General features: G+C 43.5%; 1 protein-coding gene and 1 long non-coding RNA gene across 2 annotated transcripts; both read right to left on the minus strand.

Moving 5' to 3' along the window:
• Window positions 1-313: 313 nt before the first annotated feature.
• LOC132591148 (uncharacterized) lies at window positions 314-4,717 on the minus strand. The gene is made up of 2 exons (XM_088654886.1): window positions 4,612-4,717; window positions 314-2,352 (listed from the first exon to the last, which is right to left on the minus strand). Exons 1-2 carry the CDS (start codon window positions 4,715-4,717, stop codon window positions 920-922), a joined length of 1,539 nt encoding a protein of 512 aa, XP_088511012.1. The 3' UTR covers window positions 314-919.
• A 5,463-nt stretch (window positions 4,718-10,180) lies between these two features.
• LOC148684164 (uncharacterized) lies at window positions 10,181-12,541 on the minus strand. The gene is made up of 3 exons (XR_015946668.1): window positions 12,463-12,541; window positions 12,154-12,236; window positions 10,181-10,309 (listed from the first exon to the last, which is right to left on the minus strand). It is a non-coding gene; the product is annotated as an uncharacterized LOC148684164 (long non-coding RNA).
• Between the last annotated feature and the right edge of the window lie 4,181 nt (window positions 12,542-16,722).

A 16,722-nucleotide genomic window follows, 5' to 3' on the forward strand; every position in this document is an offset into this window, starting at 1 on the left:
CTTTCACCCAAGAGCCCCTTTATTCCAGCTGCCACCACAGAGTATTTTTAAATTTTCCTTTATGATTTATGATTACCTTATTTTGCATTTATTAAATTTGTATACAGTACTGCCTTCATTAGAAGATATCAGGGCAGTCCCCAGCATTAACATTCAAAATAAAAACACCAATTACATAATAAAAATTAAAATGAAACACACCAATATTTCCCTCCCACAAAGAAACTTAAAAGGATAAAGTTTAATTAGCCAAAGGCCTGATCGTTATGTTGATGTTGTAATTACTTAAACACCCTTCCAAACTCACAGCCAATCATCACTCACCCCATAATTTAAAACTCCCCCTCCCCCCAGCTAACATTGCCTTAAATGTATTATAATATAGAAGTTGACTTACTATTATGGCATTAATTATTTTGCTAGAGGAGCATACAGATTTAAATACAAACACCAGAATAAAGCACCCAAATTTTAAGCAGACAAACATGCATGAACCATTTCTAAGAGTCTCATTGGTGAGTCAGTGTAGTATATTGCCTAAAGTATTCGACTACACCCTGGGAGACCTGGGTTCAAATGCCTACTTGGCTATGAAGCTCAGTGGGTGATCTTGGGGAGCCTAACCTACCTCACAGTTATTCTCACGACAAAAAGGAGGTGAATAACCATGGAACCCCACAAGAACATAACAAGAAAGGAGATTCTTACTGAACATCAAGAAGATGCATTTCAGTTGGGTTAGACTAGACAACCGTAAAGATTCCTCCCAAAGCTACTATTCTATAACTCCAGGATTTCCCCCACTGTAAGTTTTTAATGGGCAGTGAGATTTCCTTCCAGTTGAAGCGCTTTCCACATTCCAAGCACTATTCAGGTTTCTCAGTCATTGGAATTCTTTGGTGGGAAGTGAGAGTTTGTTTCAAGGTGAATCTCTTTCCGCACTCTTGGCATTGAAATGGTTTCTACCTGTGTGAATTCTCTGATGGGTAGTGAGACTATTCTTCTGACTGAAGCTCTTTCCACATTCCACACACTGATATGGTTTCTCCCCTGTATGAATTCTTTGATGGGAAGTGAGACTGTCCTTCCTAGAGAAGCTCTTTCCACATTCCACACACTGATATGGTTTCTCTCCGCTGTGAATCTTCTGATGTCGAAGGAAGTCTCTTTTTGCAGTAAGGCACATCCCACATTGCAAGCACTGATATACTTCCTCACCTGTATGAATTCTTTGATGGGAAGTGAGATGGCCCCTCTTATGAAAGCTCATTCCACATTCCAAGCACTGATATGGCTTCTCCCCTGCATGAATTGTTTGATGGGAAATAAGACGAATCTTCCGACTGAAGCCCTTCCCACATTCCAAGCACTGAAATGGTTTCTCCCCTGTATGAATTCTTTGATGGGAAGTGAGATTATTATTCTGAGTGAAGCTCTTTCCACACTCCAGACATTGATAGGGCTTCTCACCGGTATGAATTATTCGATGGGAAGTGAGATAAGAGCTGCGACTGAAGCTCTTCCCACATTCCAAGCACTGATATGGTTTCTCCCCACTGTGAATTCTCTTATGTCGATCGAAGTCTATTCTTGTAGTAAAGAACTTCTCACATTCCAAGCACTGGTATGGTTTCTCCCCGGTATGAATTCTTTGATGGGAAGTGAGATGGTGTTTCCTGGAGAAGCTCTTTCCACACTCCAAGCACTGATATGGTTTCTCTCCTGTATGAATTCTTAGATGGAAAGTAAGACTAATCTTCCGACTGAAACTCTTCCCACATTCCAAGCACTGATATGTTTTCTCCTCACTGTGAATTCTCTTATGTTGGTGGAAGTCTCTTCTTGTAGTAAAGAACTTCTCACATAACGAGCACTGATATGATTTCTCCCTGGTATGAATTCTTTGGTGGGCTTTGAGATGTGAGTTGCGATAGAAGCTCTTTCCACATTCTAAGCACTGAAATGGTTTCTCCCCACTGTGAATTCTCTGATGTCGACGAAAGTTTCTGCTTATAGTAAAAGACTTCTCACATTCCAAGCACTGAAATGGTTTCTCCCCACTGTGAATCCTCTGATGTCGACGGAGGTATATGGTTGTAGCAAAGAACTTTCCACATTCCAAACACTGATATGGTTTCTCCCCGCTGTGAATCCTCTGATGTCGACAGAGGTATATGGTTGTAGCAAAGAACTTTCCACATTCCAAACACTGATATGGTTTCTCCCCAGTATGAATTCTTTTATGGTCTTTGAGTTGTGAGCTGTGACTGAAGCTCTTTCCACATTCCAAACACGGATAGAGTTTCTTCCCAATATGTTGTCCCTTGTTCTTAATTTCTAATTCATCTCCACCTGCAATGAAGAGAGGAACAGATCAGAGCTAGGAAAGAAATGGAGTTCCCAGTTTTTGAATAATGCTAACAAATATTTGTGATAAAGGAAGATCTGAAGGGCGTTAGATGGGAAGTCTTACTGCAGAGTTCACTGCCTGACTGACATTCACTGACATATTTATGGGAAATTCAGATTCAGGGATGTTCTTTTCAGGGATGAAATTTCTTTGGCTCAATCATTGAACCAACTCCATCTGCAAGGTCAGAGGTATATTTGAATATGAATTGGATTATCTTTCTAACAAGTACCTAGTGTCCGGGGGAGAATTAAATTGCTGGGTAATGACAGAATTCTAAATGGGTTTGGAAAACAGAGAAAAAAGCTCAAAACTAACTACTGGTGATTTCAAAAGATGAAGCAACGTCCAGTTCCCTAGACACTCATAAAGCCTATCTACATGCTGATCCCTGTTCAAAAGGGCAGAAGCGGAGGAATAATATTCACAGAAAAAAACAGTCCATAGCTTTCCATGCAAGGTCAGCTGTTATGGGTGTGTGTGTGTGAGAATCCCAGGTGCTCTAGGTGGCAATGTTGCGATCCATCAAAATATTGGAGGTTTGTCACAGAGAAATAGCTATTGAATTACAAAACAAATTACAGTAATAATATAAAAGGGTTTAGCTATACAACCTCTAGATTCCAAAAGGAGGTTATTAAAAAAGACATGAAGCTACTGAAGAAAGCCTATAGTATTCTGCTAGAATGGGAAACGAAATATGAGGAGGTTAAATCGGTTATGATCAAATGGGCACAAGATATAGGACACAACATACAAATTGATGATTGGGAAAAATTGTGGAAGGTAGATTTGAAATTTACAGATTGTTCTGCTTTGAAGGAAAACTATAATAAAATGATGTACAGATGGTATATTACACCAGTAAAAATGGCAAAAATGTATAAAATCGGGTCAAACATACAGATGAAACTTGGAAAATTAAAATATCGTCAAAAAATGCATTTATTTCAGTAATGCAACTTATTATTATTTTTCTTTTAATTTTGACAAATGCTTTCTTTTGGAAATTCCACAGTAATAAAACAAATAGTTACAATAATACAAAAAAAACCCCATCGCTATTACATTTATTTTTTTATTAAATATTTTTATTGGATTTTATCAAGAAATACAGAAAAAAAGAAAAAAAGGGAAAAAAGAATACAAAACAATTTGTCCATTCTCATTCCCCCAAAATTATTCACATTCCAAAAACAATTAAGAATTAAAAAAACTGAAAAAGAAGATACAACAGTACAAAGAAAAATAAAAAATACGATGACATCATTCTAAAACTTCTAAACTTATCCTTTCTGACTTCCCCATTTCCCCTTCTTGAGTTCTAATTACGGTATTAAAACAATTCTCGCAGTTCCCAGATCTAACATCACATTCTTTTTTTCCTAAATTTTAACTTATTCATTGCTATTAACCATTCTTTTTATACTTTAACTTCTTTATTACTAACATCCTCTCTTCAAAATTGCCATTGTCTAACTACTAATCTCTATCCCTTACCCAAAAATATTTAAACTTAACGTCCAAATCTTTTACCCATTTATTCCCACCCTCACAACAAGTTCCCACCCCCCTTTCCCTGAAATCGGTGTCTCCAGATGCATCAGCCAGATCCTTAATACAATCCTTAATACATTCCGAGGTCAGACCATATTATATCAAACAATATCGAATAATCCAAAACTCCCTCAACCCACCCCTAGTCTGTCCCAATCCAACTTTTGCCGAACTCTTGCCCTCCTCTTCTTTGGTAATCCCATCACTTTATATCTTTGCTCATTGTCATCTTTTTTCTGCACCCCACCTGTTTGCTTCCTCCCCTCTCCCACCGGGGTATTGGTTTTTCTATACTCTTTTTTGGGGTGCTTTTGTACTTCCACCCTACCCTGTTTCACTTCTCTCACCAGTGAAACAGTGTTTTCTCCTAGCTTTCCTACCTGTTCCACTCCTCCCACCAGTGGAACAGTATTATTCTCACAAATTAAGTCCATTGGTTCAGCATATTGTCCTTCAATGTTGCCTTTCTCCTCTTCTGGGTTTTTTGCATAAGATACACCAACACAGTCCTGCTCCTCCAGTCTTTTTTCTTCTCCCTTCTCTTGCTTTTTAATTACAATTAGTTCCTCTGTTTTAAAATCTGGAATCAATAATTCCACAGTCTCATCTCTCAAGAGGCATACATCAAGTTTGGAATTACTTACTTCTTTTGTAAGTTCCACAATTGTTGTCAATATTAAGTCCCACAGTGTGTCTTCCTCTGTTCTCTAGAACCTTCTCTCCCAGTCCTTTGTCAGAGTCATCCTCCATATTTGTTGCAGACAGGCAGTGGAGTTGTTATTTTTATCCAAATATAGATGAAAAGTCAAAGTTCTAATCCCACTTGGTCAGAGTCTCTCCTTTCACTCCTTCTTTTTTTCCACAAAGTCAGTACTGAGCAGCCTTAAAGCAAAACAAATCCTCTTTATCTGTTTGCAGCTCTCAGTCTCTCACACTCAGCCAGGCACATTCCATTGTATTGTGACGTCACTCAGCAGACTGACTGATCCTTCCTTTGACCCGACTCCAGGTTCACAGGGGTTTTTTCTCATGTTAAATCTCAGTCTTTTGCAGAGATGAATACACAGCTTACTTTTCCCTTTACTCTGCGTCAGGAAAAAGTTCTTTTGCAGTATTTCTGGGTTTTCCAAGCTTATTGCGTTACTTGAAACTCAGTTGGGGGGGTGACTTCCTTTTTTCTCCACCTCCCAATGCCGAATTCTTATTCCAAATTAATTAATTTTGACTTACTTCGTCCAGATCGTGACTTTTTTTTCAGGAAGACTCCACCGCTTGCAGGCTGCAGGCTCGGGGCTTCGCTTCTTGGAGGTAACGATGGTGCCCAAAATGGCTCCTGCGACTACCACTCGGCTGGCTCTCGGGAGCTATTGCGGGCTTCCCGGGCAGCTGAGGAGTCACTTCTGGAGATCCGCGTGCCCCTGCGGATTTCCCCCCCTCCGCGATGCCAGAAACCTCGGAGTACCTCGGGTTTCTGTGCCTTCATGCCAGCGCGGCATACCGGAAGTCGCTATTACATTTCATTAATTACATTCCATTTATAATTGACCCACCTAACGACAAATAATTACAATTACAACAAATAAAGTATTGACATGCATCATGCATCTATCTCATATATTGGTTTCACCTTTTAAGTTGCATTACTGAAATAAATGCACTTTTCGATGATATATAATTTTCCGAGTTTCACCTGTTTGTTGGAAATGTAAAGAAAAAGAAGGTACTTTATATCATATGTGGTGGGAATGTAGTGAAGTCAAAAAATTATGGGAGATGATATATAATGAATTGAAAAAGATGTTTAAAATGACATTTGTAAAAAACAAACAAACCAGAAGCATTTTTCTTAGGGATTCTAGGACAAGACCTGCCAAGGAAAAGAAAGAAATTATTTATGTATGCTACAACAACGGCAAGAGTCTTCTTAGCACAAAGATGGAAGAATGAGGAAATCCCAATGAAAGAACAATGGCAAGAAAAACTGATGAGTTATGTGTTGGCAAACTACGTGAGGACAACCATTACTTCAAATAAGCATGGGAACTTTTTACAAATTATTTTAAAAGACAACAAAAGGATTTGGACTACTTGGCAGGTTTTGAATAAACATCCACAATTTATTAGCAAAACATATGATAGATAAGGTAATGATATGTACAATTTTATAACATGCAGAAAACAATACGTACAAACATATCAGAGAGGGGAGCTGAGGGAAGTCCTTAGAGGGTGGGAGAGAGAGGGAGGGGAGGGGAAAGGGGGATTGTGATTGGTTATGTTATTGGTAATTTGTATTGTTCAAAAATTCTTTTTCTTATACTTCAATAAAAAAATTATTATTATTTTAAAAACAGATTATTATGACCCAACAGGGAACTTTACCAAGAGAGATCATGGTCCTACAAGTCTCCTCCATGACTTCCTGATGCAGAGCTCTCTGGGCAGGATCCAGCAATGCCCACTCCTCAACCGTGAAACGAACCACAACATCTTCAAAAGAAACTGAACCCTGAAAGAAAAATATCCTTCTCTTAGGCAGCAAAAATATTATTTCCTGCATGTTGCTCTTTTGCTTCCTGCCTGGATTGTTTTAATCGGATTGGTCTGCTGCACATTTTGATTATTGATGCTTACTATAATGCTTTATAACCAAGATCATGGCCACTGGTCCCATCACCTCCTGGCAAATAGAAGGGGAATAAATGGAGGCAGTGAAAGATTTTACTTTCTTGGGCTCCATGATCACTGCAGATGGTGACAACAGTCACGAAATTAAAAGATGCCTGCTTCTTGGGAGAAAAGCAATGACAAACCTAGACAGCATCTTAAAAAGCAGAGACATCACCTTGCCGACAAAGGTCCGTATAGTTAAAGCTATGGTTTTCCCAGTAGTGATGTATGGAAGTGAGAGCTGGACCATAAAGAAGGCTGATCGCCGAAGAATTGATGCTTTTGAATTATGGTGCTGGAGGAGACTCTTGAGAGTCCCATGGACTGCAAGAAGATCAAACCTATCCATTCTGAAGGAAATCAGCCCTGAGTGCTCACTGGAAGGACAGATCCTGAAGCTGAGGCTCCAACACTTTGGCCACCTCATGAGAAGAGAAGACTCCCTGGAAAAGACCCTGATGCTGGGAAAGATGGAGGGCACTAGGAGAAGGGGACGACAGAGGACGAGATGGTTGGACAGTGTTCTCGAAGCTACGAACATGAGTTTGACCAAACTGCGGGAGGCAGTGCAAGACAGGAGTGCCTGGCGTGCTATGGTCCATGGGGTCACGAAGAGTCGGACACGACTAAACGACTAAACAATAATGCTTTAATGAATTCTTTCATAGTGTATTTTAATGATGATATAAATCTTAGTGAAAATGGGTGGAACTCCACCTTGTTTTATTCAGATGAATTTGTCTGTGCAAGCGTTCCAGTTTGCCAAATGGAAGAATCCCTCTCTCTCTCTGGTACATGGGGTCACGAAGAGTCGGACAGGACTAAATGACTAAACAACAACAACAAGATGCAATGCTTGGCCAAGCACAGGTATGACTGTAAAGGCTATGTCATTGGTCACAGCCCTGGAGAAGAGCGGCAGAAGAAGAGCGGCCGCATCCGACATTCACCTGACAAGATGTGGTGCGCCCCAGGTACCAGCACACAGAAGCGGGCAGGATCTTGCTCAGTATGGCACGGACAACACAGAGGCTGCCAGCATGCAGGAGAAAATAAAGAGGGGTGATATCAGCAGTCATCAGACCACCCACAGAGGCTGCAGGCACCCGCAGGTGAGTGGGAGAGACAGGAGAACAGGTACCGGTAAGTGGGACCCTCACTCGAGGATAAGCCAAGGGGGGCTTTTACAGCATTAAAAATGTACTGAAAAACATGGCTTATACACAAGTATATACAGTACAGTAGTGCCTCGCAAGACGAAATTATTTCGTTCCGCAAGTCACTTCGTCTTGCGATAACAATAATGCTTTAATGGAGTTCTTTCATAGTGTATTTTAATGATGATATGAATCTTAGTTATAATGGGTGGAGCTCCACCTTGTTTTATTCAGATCAATTTGTCTGTGCAAACATTCCCCTCTCTCCCCTCTCTCCTCTCCATGTGTGTTGTTCTGGGATGGAAAGACTCTCCAGATGTCCTAAAGATAATTTATAACGAATAATACTAGTGACATTCAGAGTTAAGGTGAAGGAGCTACTCATTATCCTGAGTGCATAAACCTTCATTAATGTCATTTTCAGCCTTTGTCAAGAACAATGAGGAGGGGAGAGAAACGCCTTGTCTCCCCCACCCCTCAGCCTCTCTCCCCCCAAGGCTCCTTCCCCCTACCTGATCTGGTTCCTCAGCCGCTGCTTCCCCTCCACCAGGATGAAGAGATGGATGAGGAGGTCTTGCCGGCATCCTTCTTTCACCTGCAAGAGACAAAGGGAAGTGGGGAGACAGGAATGCATGATGCTTCTCTCAGAAGAGCATTTGGGAGTTTGTCTACCAACGTGAAGGGGAGCATTAAACTGCTGGGTAATGACAGAATTCTGAATGGGTCTAGAAAATAGATCAAAAAGCTCAAAAATAACTGCTGGTGATTTCAAAAGAATAAATCAATATATAGTTCTGAGACTCTCCGTTTATCTTCAAAGCTACACTATTCCTAAATCTCCTTTCACTGTTTTTCCTATGCGGAACGGACTGATAACCGATGGTCACTTTTTATAAGTGCAGAGACAATCAAAGGAGGAGAACTAATACATCGTAGTTAGTAAATCATAACAAAAATAACACGGAATGCCTTTTGATTTTTGATATGCTATAACCAGCAGGTAAGATATGAGATGTGCAGAATGGCTGGAGAGATTTGAGAGAGACTGCAGAGGAGAGAATGGACAGAATCTGTTGGAATAAAACCTGAGACAGCAGTAGATGAAGAAAAGTCCACAGCTTTACAACTGTATGAAAGAAAGAGAAAGAAAGAAAGAGAAAGAAAGAAAGAAAGAGAAAGAAAGCTGTTCTGAAGCCAGAAGAGATTTATGGAGGATTGGAGGTGGCAAAGACTGATCTGGAAATTAATACACAGGCAAAAAAAGTTTATCATCTATTGGAAATCAGTTGGGAGAAAGACTGGAGGGAATGGCGTAAAAAGAACTTGTTTCTTTTTTATTTGAACTGCAATGATCAATTGGAAATAGGACCATATTTTATGGTACTAAGTTTGATTTAAGGAAGACACAATAGGCAAATCATAGGAACTATGATATTAAGATTTGTCATAACCCTTGAAGAGAATTCATCATAATGAGGTGGAGAAAGGCCATACTGGAAATTTAATGAAAACAACCAATGAACTTTCTGATTGGATAAAGGTGAAGCCGAGAGGCCTGGAAGGGAAGATTGAGAAATACCATCTTGCAGAATGAGGAATGGCCGGATATCAATAAAGCCAGAAGTTGTTCTGGAATGCATAATTTGAATAATCGTTATATACATAATTGGCAGACAGAGAAATGGAAGATACTCCTTTGCTTTATGTTTTATATTTTTTTCTTATCTTGTTTTACCTATGACTTTTATTTTTTGTTAGTGTTCTGTCAATTTCACCTACATGTATGTTTTATTTTTTGAATTTTCATATCTTGGATAAGGGAGGATACACACAGGAAGGTGATGGAGAGAAGCTGAAGGGCTGAGGAAAGGGGACGAGGCTCCCAGGTGAGAGCTGGGAGGGTTCGCTCTTCTGTGTCTGGAATAAGGATATAAAGAGCTTCGGCTTATTATACTCTAATTTTTGTTTTTTCTCTTCCTTTTTCTCTTTTCTGGTAAGTTTTCTATCTCTCTTTTTCAGAATAGTTTGGCTTTTATTGAATTTCAAGTGGGAAACTTTCAATAAAAATCAATATTTAAAACTAAAAAGTTCCTTTGCTCCACCAAAAAATGGACAGAAACAAAAATCTGGCAGAAGTGACTTCCACTTCCCTGGACACTCAGAAAGCCTGTCCACATCCTGATCCTTGTGCAAAAAGGCAGAAGTGGAGGAACAATATCCACAGACAAAACAGTCCCTAGCCCTCCATGCAAGGTGAGCTGTGGGGGTGTGAGAATCCCAGGTGATCTAGGGGGCAACATTGGGACCCATCCAAATATGGGAGGTTTGTCCCGGAGAAATATCTATTGAATTCCAAAAGAGATATGATGACCCAACAGGGAACTTTACCAAGAGAGATCATGGTCCTACAAATCTCCTCCATGACTTCCTGATGCAGAGCTCTCTGGGCAGGATCCAGCAACGCCCACTCCTCAGCCGTGAAACAAACAGCGACATCTTCAAAAGAAACTGAAGCCTGAAAGAAAAATATCCTTCTCTTAGGCAGCAAAAAGATTATTTCCTGCACGTTGCTGTTTTGCTTCCTGCCTGGGTTGTTTTAATGGGATTGGTCTGCTGCACATTTTGATTATTGATGCTTATTATAATTCTTTAATGGAGTTCTTTCATAGTGTATTTTAATGACGGGTATGAATCTTAGTGAAAATGGGTGGAACTCCACCTTGTTTTACTCAGATCATTCTCTCTGTGCATCCAGTTTGCCAAATGGAAGAATCCCTCTCTCCTCTCCCTGTGTGTTGTTCTGTTATGGAAAGACTATCCAGATGTCCTAAAAACAATTTATAATGAATAATGCTAGTGACTGCCCCAATTCCAAAGAAGGGCAGTGCCAAAGAATGCTCCAACTACCGCACAATTGCGCTCATTTCACACGCTAGCAAGGTTATGCTTAAAATTCTACAAGGCAGGCTTAGGCAGTATGTGGACCGAGAACTCCCAGAAGTGCAAGCTGGATTTCGAAGGGGCAGAGGAACCAGAGACCAAATAGCAAACATGCACTGGATTATGGAGAAAGCTAGAGAGTTCCAGAAAAACGTCTACTTCTGCTTCATTGACTATGCAAAAGCCTTTGACTGTGTCGACCACAGCAAACTATGGCAAGTTCTTAAAGAAATGGGAGTGCCTGATCACCTCATCTGTCTCCTGAGAAATCTCTATGTGGGACAAGAAGCTACAGTTAGAACTGGATATGGAACAACTGATTGGTTCAAAATTGGGAAAGGAGTACGACAAGGCTGTATATTGTCTCCCTGCTTATTTAACTTATATGCAGAATTCATCATGCGAAAGGCTGGACTAGATGAATCCCAAGCAGGAATTAAGATTGCCGGAAGAAATATCAACAACCTCAGATATGCAGATGACACAACCTTGATGGCAGAAAGTGAGGAGGAATTAAAGAACCTTTTAATGAGGGTGAAAGAGGAGAGCGCAAAATATGGTCTGAAGCTCAACATCAAAAAACCCAAGATCATGGCCACTGGTCCCATCACCTCCTGGCAAATAGAAGGGGAAGAAATGGAGGCAGTGAGAGATTTTACTTTCTTGGGCTCCTTGATCACTGCAGATGGTGACAGCAGTCACGAAATTAAAAGACGTCTGCTTCTTGGGAGAAAAGCAATGACAAACCTAGACAGCATCTTAAAAAGCAGAGACATCACCTTGCCTACAAAGGTCCGTATAGTTAAAGCTATGGTTTTCCCAGTAGTGATGTATGGAAGTGAGAGCTGGACCATAAAGAAGGCTGATCGCCGAAGAATTGATGCTTTTGAATTATGGTGCTGGAGGAGACTCTTGAGAGTCCCATGGACTGCAAGAAGATCAAACCTATCCATTCTGAAGGAAATCAGCCCTGAGTGCTCACTGGAAGGACAGATCGTGAAGCTGAGGCTCCAATACTTTGGCCACCTCATGAGAAGAGAAGAATCCTTGGAAAAGACCTTGATGTTGGGAAAGATGGAGGGCACTAGGAGAAGGGGACGACAGAGGACAAGATGGTTGGACAGTGTTCTCGAAGCTACGAACATGAGTTTGACAAAACTGCGGGAGGCAGTGCAAGACAGGAGTGCCTGGCGTGCTCTGGTCCATGGGGTCACGAAGAGTCGGACACGACTAAACGACTAAACAACAACAACAATGCTAGTGACATTCAGAGTTAAGGTGAAGTGTCTACTCGTTATCCTCAGTGCATAAACCTTCATTAATGGCATTTTGAGCTTTTGTTAAGGGCAGCTTTGACAGAATAAATGAGGGGAGAGAAACACCCTCAGCGTCTCTCCCCCCAAGGCTCCTTCCCCCTACCTGATCCGGTTCCTCAGCCGCTGCTTCCCCCCCACCAGGATGAAGAGATGGATGAGGAGGTCTTGCCAGCATCCTTCTTTCACCTGCAAGAGACAAAGGGAAGTGGGGAGACAGGAGAGCAAGATGCTTCTCTCAGAGGTGCTTTCTGGCTTTTGTGCCCATTTCATATTTTAGTTATGTTAAAATACATCTCCTCTCCTTTGGGCTTTTGGCCCCAAGTTTCTTCCTCAAAACACTTAAAGAACCGACAGAGTAGTTTGAGAATCGCCAGAATGTGACCACACAGAGGAAAAACTCTTTCCTCCTTACCCAGCGGCCTCTCTCTGGTGTCCAGCGAAGTCCTCTCTGCCTCAGAGGAACCAGGACCCGTTTCTGCAAGCAGATCCTTCTCCTGAAAGAGCAACAAGGATTCCAAATAAAGAATGAAGAGAAGGGTTAGAGAAGGAAAGGGAGAGGCAAAATCTTTAAGTGTTTCAAATATCATTCCCTGGACACATTCCAAAATAGGATGAGCAATTATGGTAGTATAGCAGGCTTAAGCAGCCGCCTTGCTCAATATTCCTCGTGTGGTCTCTGTCATTTCTCCCAACCGTCTTAGGAGCCTAAAACGTGTCCTTACGGTGGTCACCGATTCTCTTAAAGCAGGTGACGTTTACTAATATTAATATTTTCATAACATGGGTGAGGCCAAAGTTCACGTGAACCAGACCAAAGGACAGCACTAAGAAGCAAGTGCAATATTGTGTTTTATTATTGAGTTTTAATGTTGTCGGCTGATCTGGGAGCCTACGATGAAGGGCGGGTAATGAATAATAATAATCATAAAAATAACAAAATTGTGATGTAGCTTAGCCCCCCCCCCCCAGCCAGATATGCTTGGGGGTTCTCCTGGGGGGCTCAGTGACTACAGCAGGATCCCTTTCCAGCTCTGACAGAGAGGACAAGGCCAGGATCCCCCACGCTCTGGATCCCATGAGGCTATGGCAGTGCCCTCTAGGCGGACTCCTCCAAAATGCAGAGTGGCTGGGTTCCCTCTCTTTATTCGTGGCCTTTCTCTCCCCTCCTTTTCTCCAAGGGGGCATCCAAGGCCCCCCCCCCCTCACTGAATCCCCACAACCTTGAGAACACATCTAATTCGCCTCTTAGAACAGCTGCTTTGGTGGCCAGTTCATTTCCTGGCCCAGTTCAGGGGCTCACACTGGGCACCCCAAACATCAGAACATCAGCAGGACTGGGGCGCAAGAGCCCCTCTCTTTCCCTGGGATTCAGACAAGAGCTCAGCCCTCCCGCCGGACGCCAAGCAGAGCCCCTCCTCCTCCCTGCACTGGTCCCAGCCCTGCATCCTGGGGCAGGGAGTTCCATAGGCTTGACTCTGCACCGCAGGAAGAAGCACTTTCTCTTCTCTTTCCCCTCCCCTCTTCTAACAGTCAGGCTTTCCTTTTTATTTCTTCAGTATGCTTTATGTCCAAATATTTCCGTCCCCCTACAACCTCTATCAGTAAATGGGACTGATTCCTCAGTCTGGGGGGTGGGTGGGCATTTTCAGGCCTTTTTCTTCCCTCCCCAAAGACGCCTCCCTTCCCAAACGGAGTTGCAGAGCTCCTGTGACCTCGCCCGCTACCGGGCTTTGCAGAGAGGAGGGGGGGGCAGGAGGCTCTGCTCCTTGACTTGGGGGTCCCCCCTGCACCCTCCCTGCATCCCAGGGACACCCCCTTCTCCCCAATGCACCCTTTGCAAGATGAGCAGAGACTCACCGGATTCCCGGAGGCGCCAGGGATGCAGCACGTGCAAAGGCCCCCCCCCTCCCTCCTCCTTTTGTAGGCAGGCGAGGGGAGGGAGGGGCTTTGGAGCGGGAGTTCCTCTCGCGCCCCCCACCGCCCCCATCCCACCGCCTTTATTTCCTCTCCTCTCTGGGAACCCAGCCCCATCTCTTTTAACCTGCTCCCCCCTCTCTGGTGTCCATCCCTGCCTCGAGTCCTGCGGCAGGGAGTTCCACAGTTGAAGTGCACTGCAGAAAGTGTTTCTGTCCTGAATCTTCCAACATTCACTTTCAATGGGTGTCTTTGAGTTCCCGTGTTAACAGAGGGGGAGAAAAACTCGTGTTAGAAATTCCCATCAAGATGCCTCTCACTTGGCTATCTCTAAAGAGCCCCCAACTCTGCAACCTTTCTTCATAGGAAAGTCTGACACCCCCTTGGTCATTTTGGCAGCTCTTTTCTGAACCTTTTCCAACTCCACAAATGTGCTCCTTCCTGAGGAGAGGAGACTGTACCCCACATGAGGTTGCACCATAGATTTGTGACCACTGGGGGGCTGCAGGGCTCTGTCCTGGGCCTGTTGTTGCTCAATCTGTCCATAAACGTCTTGGATGGAGGAATTGAGGGGATCCTCATCCAATTTTCAAATCCAGGTAGGTAGCTGTGTTGGTCTGATAATAAAACAATCCTTCCAGTAGCACCTTAGAGACCAACTAAGTTCATCATAGGTATGAGCTTTCTTCAGGTACTGTATCTGGAAAAGTGTGCATTCACACGAAAGCTCATACCTATGATAATTTTCAGATGACACCAAAGTGGGAGGGGCAAGTAATGGCACAGAAAACAGAATCAGGATTAAAGATTACCATTACAGATTGGAAAACTGGGGGCAAGCTAACAAAATGAATTTCCATTGGGACCATTATCAGGTTCTGCACTTAGGCAGGAAGAACCAGATGCTCAAATATAGGATGGGGGCACTTGGCTTGCTAGCAGTGCATGTGAAAAAGATCTAGGGGTCTTGGTGGACCACAAGCTCAACATGAGTTCACATTGTGATGGAGCTGGGGAAAAAAGTGAATGCTATTCTAGGCAGCGTCCACAGAAGTCTAGCACCTGGCAGCGTCCAAGAGCCCTCGCTCCAACCCACCAGGCTGTACGCTGCCCCCTGGTGGTTCCCTGACAGGGGGACATGCAACCTGCAGCAAGAGATGGAGGGTGGGGTGGTGCTGCTGCTGAGGCAGGGGGTGCTCAATTATGCTCAGGAGGGAAGCAGGAGACAAGAGGAAGAAGCTGCTATGGGTTGCCAGCACTGACTGGCAGCCTTGACCCTCCAGGGGGCCAGACGGGAAATGTTCCCAGCCCAACCCTGAGATGCCACTGGGGGGGGGGTGAAGCTTGGACCCTTCCACATGCCCAGCAGGTGCTCTTCCAGTGATCTTTGTAGTCTTGGTCATATTATGGGGGTGTCAGAGAGCCGGGTTAGTTTCTATGAAGCGCTTCAGAATGTGCCATGCAGAGAATGTGCCATGCAGAGCAGGCATTTGTCCACAGACGGCTTTCCAGGCCAGCATGACTAAACCACTTCTGGTGCATGGAGGACCATGATGGAAGCCAGAGCGCACGGAAATGCCCTTTACCTTCCCGCCACAATGGTACCTATTTACTTGCACTGGTGTGCTTTTGACCCTGCTAGGTTGGCTAGGTTTGGTGCAGAGGTCTAGTTCCCTCCCCCCGCCATGTTGTGCCACCCCCCCCTTTGCTCAAAGGGGCTCTGGCACTGCCCTCCCACCCCTGTGTCACCTTCCCACAGCTGTGAGCTGGGCCCTTCACCAAACACCCCAAACAGAGAACTCTTCCCTGAACACTTCACCCCGAAGGTAGCAAAGAATAGCCAGCTTAGCCTAGCACAGTGATGGGCAACCTTTTGAGCTTGGTGTGTCAAAATTCGCCAAAAAACCGAGCATAACTTGGGTGGTGTGTCGAGAAAAAAACCCCATAATTTCACAATATTTATAGTTTAAATAACAAAAATGTATAATTGTAATATATAACTGTATTTAATAAACCAAAAACTAATTATTTAACTTATTTTTAATTTTTTTAAAAAAAAATATTTAAAAAGGGGGGAAAATAAGGCAAAACCCAGAGGTCTTTCCTCAGGCCATACTCCAATAGGTCTGCCGCTGGGGAGGTGGGCTTGGGTTGGGCCTGTGCCTCCTCGTGGCCCTCTTCAGCCCACCTCTCCCCTCACTCCCACTCGAGAGGAGGTTTAAAATGCATTGGGGTTGACCCCCTCTTCCCCTTGCAGTTTTGTTTTGTTTTTTGCGCCCACCGTGGTCTCCTGCTTCAGTCTCCCAGATTTTTAACAGCTTCCCGGCTTTGTTCCACCCAGCCTTCAACCGCAGTATTTTAATTATTATTATTACTTTAAAGAAAAAGGGGGTGGGGAAGGGGGAGGGAAAAGGCTCCCCTCTCAAAAACAGTCAGACAAGCAGGTTTCAATTTAAAGGCAGGACAACCAGCAGTCAAACAACAGTGACAAAAGTGGGAGTGGGGGGGTGAGAAGTGGGGTAGGTGAGGATGATAAGGAGGAGATGAGTAGGGGGGATTTGGTGTATAAAATGAAGGGGGGAGTCTATGTATTAAAAGTGGGAGATGGGGGTAATAATAGTGATGTAGAAGTGTAAGGTCGAAGATCCCGCCACGTGCCGCGTGTCACTGAAATGGCTACCGCGTGTCAGTGCTGACACGCGTGTCATAGGTTCGCCATCACCGGCCTAGCAGTTACTTTGCAGATTCAGCCATTGCT

Source organism: Zootoca vivipara, chromosome 12 (assembly GCF_965207765.1).
Source record: "Zootoca vivipara chromosome 12, rZooViv2.hap1.1, whole genome shotgun sequence".
Taxonomy (NCBI): domain Eukaryota; kingdom Metazoa; phylum Chordata; class Lepidosauria; order Squamata; family Lacertidae; genus Zootoca; species Zootoca vivipara.